The sequence below is a fragment of the Coffea arabica genome, chromosome 4c, assembly GCF_036785885.1.
Source record: "Coffea arabica cultivar ET-39 chromosome 4c, Coffea Arabica ET-39 HiFi, whole genome shotgun sequence".
In the NCBI taxonomy this organism is placed as follows: Eukaryota; Viridiplantae; Streptophyta; class Magnoliopsida; order Gentianales; family Rubiaceae; genus Coffea; species Coffea arabica.
The window spans coordinates 8,860,760-8,873,531 of NC_092316.1; the positions used below are offsets into that span (position 1 = coordinate 8,860,760).

The window sequence follows — 12,772 nt, forward strand, 5'->3', positions numbered from 1 at the left end:
GAGCATCAGAGTCATAACTCCATTGAATGATTCGAAACAATGCAATACAATGGAACATAATCCTCTGGAAAAATGTCCACATTTATTTTATAACTCAAGAGTAAGAATCTCTTCCAAAGCTATTTCCGAAGCGTGCTTAGCGTTAAAAAGGCAAAAACCCCACGAAGGAAGCAGGTCCGTCAGTAACTGAATGATGTATTTTATCTATGCGACCAAAATCCACATAAACACAAGTTCAATGTTTAGTCAACAGAAAAACTCAGCAGCCTCTTCAATCAGGAGAGTGCCTTGTTAATCACGGACGTGACTTCTTCCGGTTTCTTCTCAGCAGGAAGGTTTGCAACGATGCCCTTCTTCTTGTAATAATCAATAACCTGCATAAGCCAAAAAGACATCTTAAAATATGCAACCAAATTGGTAAACCAGGTTCATATAGAGCAGATTCAAGGCCTCAGTCCAGAACAAGCAGCATGGCACAGAACTCTTAATGACGTCTTATAGCCAATGCCTCAGCACCAGAAACAAATATATTAGCTATTAAGCCTATTCAGCACCATATGGCATTGTTTAGTACCCGATTTAACCATAAGAATGGTCGTCCCAGATCATGTCCCAGATCATATTTAACTGAGTCAAAGCACAACCTCACTATTACATGGATAGATACTAACCAATAGACATTGCAAATTTTTAAGGATCAATGCAATATTCACAATGCAAAACCCATTTATACTTGTTAGCCATAGATCTCAAAATTCATCTGTCTTTGACCCTGCAAGCTTGTAATTTCACCCATTTCTGTCTCTTCAGCACACTCTAATACTGCTTTAGGTTATACAATAGCAGTGTGCAACAGCTGTTAATCAACACGATTAAGACCCAGGAGTTTTACAACTAGTGCAATAACAATTGTTCAGTTCAACAGCATCTGCCTCCACACAGTGTGCCTCTGGGAGTATTTGTCTGTATCAATTAACCGACAAAACATGGAAGCATGGATGCCAACAATTGTTAGACCACAACTAGTATCCTTTCACTATTTTTGTGCTTATCTTCGCACTCACCTAATTTTGATGACACCCATTTTCTTTCAAGTATTTACCAGAGGTCAAGCATATAAAGAAAACTAGCTTTTGAGAACAAAACCTCCATCCCCATTATTTACCTCAATGTATTCTGTGTCCTACTTATGGAAATCTGGAAGAGATGATTTTAAAGACAAGATATAAACCTAGTGAAATGATTTTTGACAAATCAAACCTACACTTTCTCAAACATGAAATGAGTTGTAAAGGCACGTAATGATGTATCAAAGTCTTGTTTCATAGGGCACAGTTCAATTAAAGAAGCAAACCAAGGCAGGAGAATGAAAATATCAGCATTCAAGAAACCCTGAAACATAAGAAAATGAAAGAATACCGGTTCAGTCTGCCTGTGGAAGGACTCTAGCCTAGACTTGAGCACGGCAGGAGTATCATCCTTGCGTTGAATGAGAGGCTCTCCAGTGACCTTCACCCAAAAAGGAAAAAAAAAAAGCACAACAGAGTCAGCCTTTGCGTGTCTGGTTCCAAATAACCCATCAACGAATTAATAGTTAATTGTCGTCCCAAAGTTTGATCCATATTGGGAATATTCACAAGGAGATTAAAATACAACAGTCACAGAACCAGAAATAGTTACTCATACATAGATTGGCATCCAGATACCAGTCACAGAACCAAAATACTGAAATAGGACAAACAATTTGAAGTCTTACATCATCAATTCCAGGTGCTTTAGGGGGCGCAAATTTTGTATGGTAGGTTCTACCACTTGAAGGGTGGATCCAGCGTCCAGTAATCCTCTCCTCCAAGATTGCATCATCAATTGCAAAGTTGAGAACTTTGTCAACTTTAGCACCTCGTTTTTCAAGCATCTCATCCAGCTGAACAGGAAGAAATTATAGCATGGTTATGATCAACGCATGTACCCATATTCAGTAAAAGTACTAGACATCAATAAGAAGTTGATAAAATCTGTATGCTGCACAAATTCAAACCTTTTCCGCTTGGACCACTGTCCTTGGGAATCCGTCAAGAATGAACCCCTTTTGACAAGAAGGCTTCTTCAGAGCATCATCTATTATACCAACAACCAAATCATCTGATACAAGCTCTCCCTAAGAAGCAGCACAATCAAAATAAATCAGAAAGAAAGGGATTCCATATACAGATGAGCAAACGCATCCAAGCACATACCACAGAAGAAATTTACGAGTAAATGTACCAATTAAAAACATAGTATACCTTATCCATGGCCTCCTTAGCCTTAACTCCAAGCGGGGTTTTGGCTGCAACAGCAGCTCTAAGCATATCACCAGTAGCCAAGTGACATAGGCAGTATTCATCTTTAATAAGTGGTGATTGTGTTCCCTTACCAGATCCAGGTGGACCTGCAAAGCAACCATTTCCAACACATTAATCACTAAATGGTCAAGAAAAATACTTCCACTGAAACTTATCAAAAATATCAAAAAAACATCAGAATTGAACCATTCATGCTGAGGGAAAACAAACATAAGCCATCTGCTACTTCAGATTTGAGTTAGGACCAGAAAATTGATATTACTAATGTGTGCATTTTTAAAACTGAGGGTTGAAACACAAGCATACATCAAACATTCTCATTATCAAAATAACTCTTCTGCATTTGCCAAGAGTCTAAAGTTATAATCAGTTGGTTCACATTGTCCAAGTCAATAATGTAGTCAATTTTTAAAAACATAAGTAAAGGAATTGCAACTTCAAACAGATTTGAGCCTATAATATAGATCTTTCCTCCAAGATTTGCTTCAAAACGAAAGCACAGCATGCTAAGAGTACTTTAACCACAAATTGCACCCTCGGTTAAAATCCATATATTAACAATAAAGTAACATAAAACAGCTTAAATGCTAATCATATAAAATTTTGACATTAAGTCATGACCAAAAAGTAAAATGTAGAGAAGAAATCTTCACAGGTTAAATATTTAAAGCATTCCAACACCCAGAGAATATTAAGCATCTAAAGATCTTCATCAATTTTATCCATGTCCTCATCTTATCGTTTGAAGAGAAGACAAAGCCATCAAAGGTCATGGTGGAGAGGAAAGAGAAACTGCAGGACTGCAGCTTTTACCCTACTTACAATAAGTTACTCAATGCTTCTCAAAACTGATCCAAGTCACTAATCAACAGTTAACTCAAAAGAAAAAAAGAACAGAAAAGCAGAAAAAGAAGTAAAATTGGAAAAGTGAGCTTTTGCACTTTTGTGCTTTCCCTATGCTACATAAAAGTCAGTCACTGCAACAAGGAAATAGTGCTGACATTGGGCTCGCTGGTCATTGCACTCAAACCGCATGCTCCGGGCACTGTTAACTACTATGCATGTAACAATCATATGTAACTCACTTCTTTTTGTTTTCACTGACATCTGGATAACTTATGGGCAAATCAATTGCTAATAAATTATGCAAAATTGGTTACTGATGGTCTTTCCTTGAATATGGGAATTTGTAATTCACAATTTGAATTAATAAGCATATATATTGTACACTGAGGCAACTCAAACAAAGAAGTGATGCACTTTAACAGTATCTTTCCACAAACTTGTAGGAGTTCAGATAGCCTGCTGCCTCCCAACTCTGAAAAAATATATAATCTCAACTTTCTTATTTTTTCACAAAACCTTTGTTAACCCACAACTATCTTTCTCCTCTCGTAGACTGAAAAGCTGTAACTTTTCAGGCAAAACAGCCAAGGGAAGCATGATAGATATGCAAAGAAGATCTTTCCTCATCTTTCTTCATACACACTCTTCTGTAATCTTAACAAGTAATCTTCTGTTCAGGAAAGCAACAGGTCCCAATTGAAACGCGCAAGTGATTCAAAAGCTCGAGAAAATACATCTTTAAGACAAATTTGGTAAAAGAAAATCTTCTGAATGTTCGGATAAAAACTTGTCATCATGTTTCATCTTCCATCCCCGTTCAACTACAATTCAATTTAAATTCTGCATTACTTGAGAAAGCAGAAATCTTTTTGCATCTTAATATCCTATCTACTTTTACTTTTTCGTATCCAAATCCCAAATTAGGCAAATCCCAAAAAGGGAAACAGAAAAAGAGAATAACACCATATTTTCAAATAAAAAAATGGACCAGCAGCCACAGAAACTACAAATTTCAAGGTCCAATTAACATATTCAACGACAAAAAATCCCACGAGTTACAATGCAATTGAATAAAAACTGTATTCAAAAAAGAAAAAACAGAAGACCCACAAAAACAAGGCAAAAACAAAGAGAAAAAAAAGAAGCAAAACTTTTCATTTTTTCATGGCAAAAAAAAGGCAATTTTTATCTAAAATCCATGAACAAAAAGTACTTAAAATTCTTCACAAAAGAAAATTACCAACGAGAATAAGGCGTTTATCGGGTTTGGAGGAGCACTTCATGCGGCGGAGGAGTTCAGTCATGAGATCCACAGAAGGGACATCCTCCAAATTGGCTGCTGCAGCTGCTTCCATTTTTTTTTCAGATCTTGCTCTTTTTTGGCCCTTGGGTTGTTGATAAAAGGGCCGACAAATATGAATGTGATAAGAAGGTTCAGTGGCAGAAAACTAGTAAAAGAAGAAGAAGAAAGGAGTTAGGAGGAGGTGTCGTCGTGATTGGTGAGCTGTGGCGGGTAGCGCGGACCTTCCAACGCTTTGACGTTAGTAATAGGCAGAGAAAAGGAAGAAGTCGAGGGGTGGGAGAATAGAGCGAGGGGGAAAACGGGGGCATTGTGCTTTCCTGCGGCATGTTTGGATTCCCGAGGTCTTTGTATGTGAAAAGACTTTCATGGCCTTGTGTACCCTTTCCAATTACCCTTTTTAATAGTATTTGATTTTTTCTTCTATTTTCATTCTAATATATATATATATGTATGTATGTATAGATATGTATGCATGTTTTCATGACAAAAAACAAAACATTAACAGGAAGCAATATGATCCTCTAAAAACTAAGGCGTTATATTACATATTTTCACCACAAACAAAACTAGTATTCCATTAATATTGCACTCTTTAATTATACCTAAATTCTACTTTACTTTATAAACTTTAAAATGAGACACTTTAATCCTTAAAATATAAAATTTGCCCCATTTAAATAAAATCATCCATGAAAGTGAGACAAATATTATATTCAAAAAGAACAAAATTTTATACTTTGAGAACTAAAATGTAACATATTTTATAGTGTAGGGAATTAAAGTCGGAGAAATATTATGCGCTAAGGACTAAAATGATGCAAATATTATACTATATGGACTAGAGTATCTCATTTTGAATTTTAAGAGTCAAAGCAAAACTTATAGTTAAAGGGTGCAAAATAAAAATAACCTAAACATCAACCCTTTTGGTTGCTTAAGACAATGGATTGTTAGTTTTCGCAAACATTTTTTTTTTATGTTTTTCATAAATATATTTTTCAATCATTTTTTTTATTTCATATACATTAAATCGATACAATACATTTTTCAACAAAAATTTCTAAAAATAGCAATCCAAACAAGACCTTATTGTGAGGATGGAATCTCAATTTAGTTGACTTGAGAAACACATTTGGGATCCTCTATGCCACTATTCGGTGCCAAATCTAGTGCCAATCTCACTTATCACGTAATGGTAAAAGAAATTTAAATAAATAACACATGACAAATTAAATAAACAAAACATTTGGCATAAATATAGAAGTGACACTGAATTGCCACTGAAAAAATGGCATTGAGGAAGCCCACAGTCTGATGATCGTTTGTGACAATTCAGTTTCACTTCTATATTTATGTCAAATGTCTTGTTTATTTAATTTGTCATGTATTATTTATTTAAATTTTTTTAACCATCACATAATAAGTGGGATTACCACTGAATTTGACACATCCCAACTGTCATCACACCGGTCAAAAGGCAAAATTGATGATGGATTTTTCCTTCCTCACACAGAAATGGTCCTGTAAACGGAAAACTTCGCACAATACTATCCCATCTGAATATTCAGGCGTGAAAGCAAGCAGCTTTCAGGATGCATAACAAAGGTCGATTCTGGCACGTACTGGAATTACACTTTGATTCACATTCATGAAAACCTATGATCTCTGCTATTGGTACTGCCTTAATCATAAGCGAAACAAGACAGGCAGCAGACTTTTTTAAGCTAAAATAAAATAGGATTATCATACAAGCAAGGGCTAACAGTTCAAAACCAGAATAGCAAATGCTGTATTTGGCAGAAGGAATCCAAAATTATGACCATCATTTTCACTAGCAACGACGTCCACCAATCATAGAGGTCATAAAGGAGAAAACGACACTTACTCGTACCTAAAAGTACCAGCTTAGAGCAGCCTGAAGCTGACTTAGTAAACAGGGGCATAAATCTTCTCCTAGTAAATACAACATGAAATAAGCAAGGGCCACATAGAAGGCAGCAGCTTTATAACCCAATTACACCATACACAAGTCATTCATCGTCTTTGCTCTTTGATTTCTTCTTCTTTTTCTTTTTACCTTCACTAGAACCAGTTAGAGTCTCTCCATCTTCATCCCTACTCTTCTTCTTTTTCTTCTTCTTTGCTGTTCCATCCTCTGCGGTCAATCCATTGTCACCATTTGCATCTTCTGTAGCTCGATCCTTCTCAGACTCCTCTTCCAACTTTCGCTTCTCCCTTTTCTTCTTCTTCTTCTCAGTTTCAGGCTCATCAAAAGCATCGCCATTTGTAACAGCTGGAGTTTTATCCTCTTCCATGGCTTCACCATCTTCTGCACCTTGAGCTTTTGACTTCTTTTGTTTGCTTTTCTTTACTGAAGGCTCATCAGGTGCATCATCAACATCCATTTCCAATTCTGCAAACCCAAGCAGACACAACGAGTAAACACCTGTAAGTAGTAAACTAGTAATTGCTTGACTAAAAAGCATGTCTCAAGAGACACGTGAATTTCAAGTCATGTTCACTTTAACAGCCAAGTTACCGCATTCTGGGCTCACCAGAGAGCCAGAAGTATTCACTCGAAGAAATGGAATCAAAAGTTCATCAATTCATTTGATGGATGAGCAACTAAAGGAATAAGCAATAAAATCCACACACCTTTCTTTTCAGAATTTTCTAAAGCAGCCTTCATCACATCAATGTTTTTACGAGGAGCAACCCCCTTGTCATAAAAGTCAAGTCTCTCTTCGACTTGTTCACGGAGTTTCTCGCCATAGGCATTGGTATTCTTCTCTGTAAATGGGGGAGAAAAAGCAGAAAATTACTCGGTGGAGTAGATAGAATGACTAATAAAGACATGCTTTTTCCTCGCTCACCCAAGAAACAATCAATGCGAGATGCAATTGAGCACTTGTTTGCTAGATAACGAGCCATTCGTCCTTTATTACGAGCAGAAGCCCGACCAATGAAAGATGAGTGAAATATAAGACCATACTTTGGAGTGTTTCCTCGAGTTTTCAGTGCCCTGAAACCAGAGGGTGGTCAATCAATTGGTGCCATTAAGCTCCATGAACAGGCACTAATATTCATCCATTTCCCATAAAAGTTGGGGTGTAATATGAGCAGCAAGTTGTAAATTATGTGCCATGGCTTTCAAACATAACAAGTTGCATGTCTCAAGGATTGCAACAACTAACTAAAGGAGGCTGGTAAGACATAGAACACCTGAAGAGTGCCTTCTCAGCACCAAGGATCTGAAGTGTAGAAGAAGGACACTTTGCCAGGTTTGTAAGACTTCCGGCATGAGAAATCAAGCGAGCGCCCACAACTTCACCAATGAGTGCAGCCAAATTTGGTGCTATGTCATTCATTTTAGCAACTAGATAATCATAGAGTGTCTTCCTGTACTCAGCAAGATCAATCACCCTTTGTGCAAATTGCTTGACATTAATCAAGTCAACTGGTGACAAGTCCTGTCCTGAAATGAGGAAAAAAGCATATCAATATTGTTTTGGTGACTACAGAAATCAGCATTTAACCAAAGAAAAAGACTACAAAGTTAGCATTCATATACCCATAGATGCTTTGGCCGCTTCTATGATTTCCTTTGCTTTATCTTCATCCCCGACAATCTCAGTTAGGCCTGGTAAAGAATCTTCAGCCAACTTTGACTTGTCATCCACAAATTTTGCAACTTTAGCATATAGATAGTTGTCATTGACTATCTTCACCAATTCAGGAAAATGCCAAGAGTACCATTCCCTGCATCATGATAAGATAGGAAACAGTTCATGAATCTAGAGCCAAGTTTCAAATGAAGATGTTCAAGAAAAGGAGTAGGACCAGTAAGGGAACCTTTTGCCTACAAGCCACGTTTACACAATAATACAATGAGGATTAGTTGTTCAAGTTGCATAGCATGAACAAAGACACTGATCAGACTGAAGCCCAAAGGTTAAATACATGATTAAACAATACAGGAAAAAGAAAGCAAGGAGTAAATTTACAGTAATGGCCTTAAGGGAGCACAATAAGACAAATACAAACCTTACTCTCATGGAAAAGGAATTAATATCCTTATCAAGGGTATCAAGAAGGAAGATTGCCTGAATAACCATATTGTCAACACGGTTAACATTGAACTTGACCTTTGCTCGGCTGTAACTGTGTCCCAAACCAAGTTGAGCTTTCTCCAAGTCACCAGTCTATGAAAAATGAAAAAAATAAAGAAAGAGAAGGAGGAAAAAACTTAGCAGTATATCCAAAATGTCAACCAGTAAAAAGCAAAAAAGTAAAGTGCAGACCTTGAGATTTTTAATGTACTTGTCAAAATGTAAACGCACGCCACGAAGGAGCTCAAGAACAAACTCATTGCTTTGGCAGGGAATCTTAGTTTCTTCATGGATATGCGACCCCAGCTTAGGCTCTGAAACGCCCAGAATGAACTTAGCCTTCTTACCTTCCTTCACTTTTGGGAGATTGATCTCCAAGAAGTTCCTTAGCTCGTCAGCCATTTGCCCTAAAACACAAAAATTTAGAACTGAAGCAATGTATTCACATAAATCACACCCCTCCGAAGACACTAAACAGGGAAGGAGAAAAATGCACTAAGAAAATCCACAAGTAGTAAAGACCTAAAAGACCGATAAAAATAACAGATTAAAAAAATGTTTAACTGTAACAACTAAGCCAACATCTCAGCAACAAAATCCCACATTCAAAACTGAAAAGTCGTCAGAAATTTGCAGCTCTTGTACTTCTTTATTCCAACATATCCACCCAAAGAAACCCCCTCAACCTCATTGCCACCCCAACCTTAAATCTCTAAACCCCAACCACCATGAGAATATTTAGCCACTTGGTTGGTCAATAATCACCAACAACAAGGCATTGAATTCTCCGTACTCCATTCAGGAGCATACAACAACTTTCACTAAAACCAACGATCAAACACCTAAATCACCAAAATATTTAAAAATTAAGAACTTCCAAAACTCCATTCACAAAGTCCCAAGCGACTATGCTTCATTTCGTGGGGATAACACATAGCTCTATGTTACCATCAACTCCTTCCCATCAGAAAAATGTAGCAAGAAACTTCTGTAAAATCATGGATACAACATACTTTTAACTTTCCCGTTCTTCATTATTGACATTTAACAAACAATTACACCAATACACTTTCATATTTGCATCCTTTTCCATAAATAACAAACAGAATAGAAACCAAGAAAACAAAACTAAACAGCTTCTGAAACTGCAAAGATTCCCCTAAACTATCCAATACACATTCCATACAGCTGCAATCAAATAAAGTTTCAAGATTTTGACAAAAATCGGATATTTAAATTTCCCCCAATACACAAAAGTTCAGGACCAAGAAAAAGAGATTCCTGGGTTTGTTACAACACCTTCGGAAATGGAATTGCATTGTTTAAGAGCTTCAAGAGCGGACTCGAAAGGGCTAAAAGCTGCGAGCTGTACTACTTTGCCAAAGCGGTTGAAATCAGTAACGGAGCTCCGAACAGCATCCGTGTTCTGCCCAATTTCATCCAACCCACCTGCTAAAAACAGTGAATAACCCGACGCTGATTCGTACAAAAGGTACAGCGCCATTGCTGCCTGCTAAGTCTCCTTCAAAACCCTACTGAGTTTCATTCAAAACCCTAAGTTCCTCTATCTATAGGAAGCTGCAAATGGGAATAATTTCAGAAACCTCCCTTGAGGTTTATAACAATTTCACTAGCCTCCCCTAAATTTTTGAACATATCACTTACCTCTCTCCTAGTCATAAACCACTTGGGCCTTAATACTTACTTTTATGGATGGTCAAATGACTTTATTATCCTTACAACTTCGGAAATATTACATATATATATGGAGAAAAACAATTTAGTCACTTGTACTAAATTAACCATGATTTTGAATATAAAAAAAATTTAAAAATCTTGAATACTAAATTTTATAACGATAATTGTAATATTTTAAAGTTGTTTTTCTATATTTTAGTAGTTCATGTAATTTCTTTCCCCTAAAAAAAAGATTAAAATTCCTATTTAAATATTATTATTTCATAAATTTTTCATAAGAATAACAAAATAAATATGAAAATACACAAAAAGAAGGTAAAATATTAAAATATATTTACAATTAGATTTTATTATGTTATGGATAAAATATAACTGCACATAATATATTCTTTCCTTTCTTTTCCAAAATATTGGGTGTTCCTTTTCTTTTCGTTGTATTAGTAATCCAAATAAGATGGTTAGAAAAAAAATTTTCTACTTTGATTTATTTGCTTTTCCATTAAAATTATATCCTTTTATTAATCCAAGCATTGCTTGAGAGTTAGTTTTCTTTTTAATTACAAATGATGAAAATTTCTTGCTAATCACGTGAAATAATAGACCTCGCAAGTTAAAGAAATAATTCAAAAAAATAGAACATATTTTAGCATATTCTGTATTTTTAACCATTAGCCATCTATATTTTTTATCATTAGCCATCAAAAAAAATAGATTTTTTTCTTAAAAAGGTCATGCTTTGTCTTATGCAATTCCTTTTCAAAATCTTGCAAATTCTGATACTAATAGCTAATTTGGATGTTTAGGTTAGAAAAGAAATGATGGGAAGTGTTAAGTTATGAAAGAAAAGAAAATAAGAGAAAGGAAGAGAAGAGATATTAATGTTATTTGAGAGTTAAAGTAGGAAAAGAGATGATTTTGGATATATATATATATATATATGTGTGTGTGTGTGTGTGTGTGTGTCAATAAAAATTTGTTCAATCCACATTTGAGGACAAATTTGGCATTTAGGGCACTCTCAGCTTTTCCGAAGCTCTCCGCCAACATTTGGGCGGAAAACTTTGATAACCATAACAGTAAGAGTTCATCTGTCCAAATTAGACACTTTTTATACTTTTCTGCCCCTCAAAAACTTTCAAAATGCTAGAAGAAGTGTCTTTTCTGTCACCTTTTTTTCTTTTATCATCAAATCACAGCTCATAAACTAACTATAAGAGTTTAGAAATTTTTCACGTAAATCTTGATTTCAAACTAACAAGTTTTTCTCTCCAATACTTTGATTTTGCTGTTTTATATAATACTATGAAAAATAGTCATTTTTAGTAAATTCTATTACACGTGTGTTAGAGTTTAGTCTTTATTATCCATTTTTAACGAATACTTCCTTTTGATAATCAACTAGTAATAAGTTAAGGGGTCTGTTTGGTATGAAATATTCTTTTTACTTTTGAAATCATTTTTTTTATTGTTGACTTTTTTGAATTTGGCTAATTTGTTATAAGAACGTTAGTTTGAGGTTAATAATGTTTTGAAAATCTGATGGAAGGGCAGTGAAACTGTCGTAAACCTTAGGGGAGGTTTCTAAAATTATTCCCAGAAAATGGGCAACGGCAAAGGTGGCTAAAGTAGGGTTTAGGTTTTGATGATCGGATTTACGTCAGCATAATTTTATTTAATGTATTTGGTGCCACATGTACTTGTAATGCAAATATATAATCTTGACGAGTTCTATTTTTGTGGCATAACAATGAGAAGCTCTATCTCAGAGGCGTTTTTAATCTACCAAAAGATAAAAATTATCCCAAACTTCACATTTGTAATTTAGTTTTCTCTGGTCAAGAATTTCAATGCAAAGATATATTTTGTTGATTTTACTATTATTAGTAGAGCCAAAATATTTATTTGAGCAAAAATAGATTTTGAATTTGGGCAGATTTTTTCTGTTTCTTTGTCACTAATGGTAGTACTCATTATTGTATGATTCGGTCTAAATGGGGATCCAAATCTACCCACTTAATACTTGCTAATTAATGAGTTTAATTGTATCACCCATTTGAATATAATTAAATTCGCTACATACCCAAATCCATTTATTGATATGTGAATCAAAGTAAATGAATTACCATTTATAGGTGAAAAAAGAGTAGCAAGATACAAGATAAAGTGTGTGTTTGATATACTTTTGGTATTTCTTTAGGTGCCTTTGTGAGCTTTATTTCAAATTTTTTTAAGTATACTATACGTGTTGAAGATAAAATATATAAATATAATATTTTGATATAAGCTAAATAATAAAATAACACTCTTTTGCTTTTTTAGCCTTTTTCTATTGCTTTTTTAACCTTTTTGTAGAATAATTTTAAATAATTTATTTATTATTATTGTTATTATAATTTAAAATTTTAATTCATGCACAGTACGGATTAGAATGCTAATAAATTAGTTATTTTAATGCTATCCGGTCAATCCTA

General features: G+C 35.0%; 2 protein-coding genes across 2 annotated transcripts; both read right to left on the reverse strand.

The window, feature by feature from the left end:
- Positions 1 to 65: 65 nt before the first annotated feature.
- Positions 66 to 4,820, reverse strand: LOC113738424 (adenylate kinase 4). The gene is made up of 6 exons (XM_027265621.2): positions 4,432 to 4,820; positions 2,286 to 2,431; positions 2,039 to 2,158; positions 1,757 to 1,924; positions 1,420 to 1,509; positions 66 to 374 (listed from the first exon to the last, which is right to left on the reverse strand). Exons 1-6 carry the CDS (start codon positions 4,544 to 4,546, stop codon positions 276 to 278), a joined length of 738 nt encoding a protein of 245 aa, XP_027121422.1. The 5' UTR covers positions 4,547 to 4,820; the 3' UTR covers positions 66 to 275.
- Positions 4,821 to 6,253: 1,433 nt separating this feature from the next.
- On the reverse strand, positions 6,254 to 10,192 carry LOC113739809 (nucleolar protein 56-like). The gene is made up of 8 exons (XM_027267149.2): positions 9,903 to 10,192; positions 8,796 to 9,010; positions 8,539 to 8,696; positions 8,066 to 8,253; positions 7,717 to 7,969; positions 7,368 to 7,516; positions 7,150 to 7,284; positions 6,254 to 6,907 (listed from the first exon to the last, which is right to left on the reverse strand). The coding sequence occupies exons 1-8, from the start codon at positions 10,105 to 10,107 to the stop codon at positions 6,525 to 6,527; spliced, it is 1,686 nt and encodes a 561-aa protein (XP_027122950.1). The 5' UTR covers positions 10,108 to 10,192; the 3' UTR covers positions 6,254 to 6,524.
- Between the last annotated feature and the right edge of the window lie 2,580 nt (positions 10,193 to 12,772).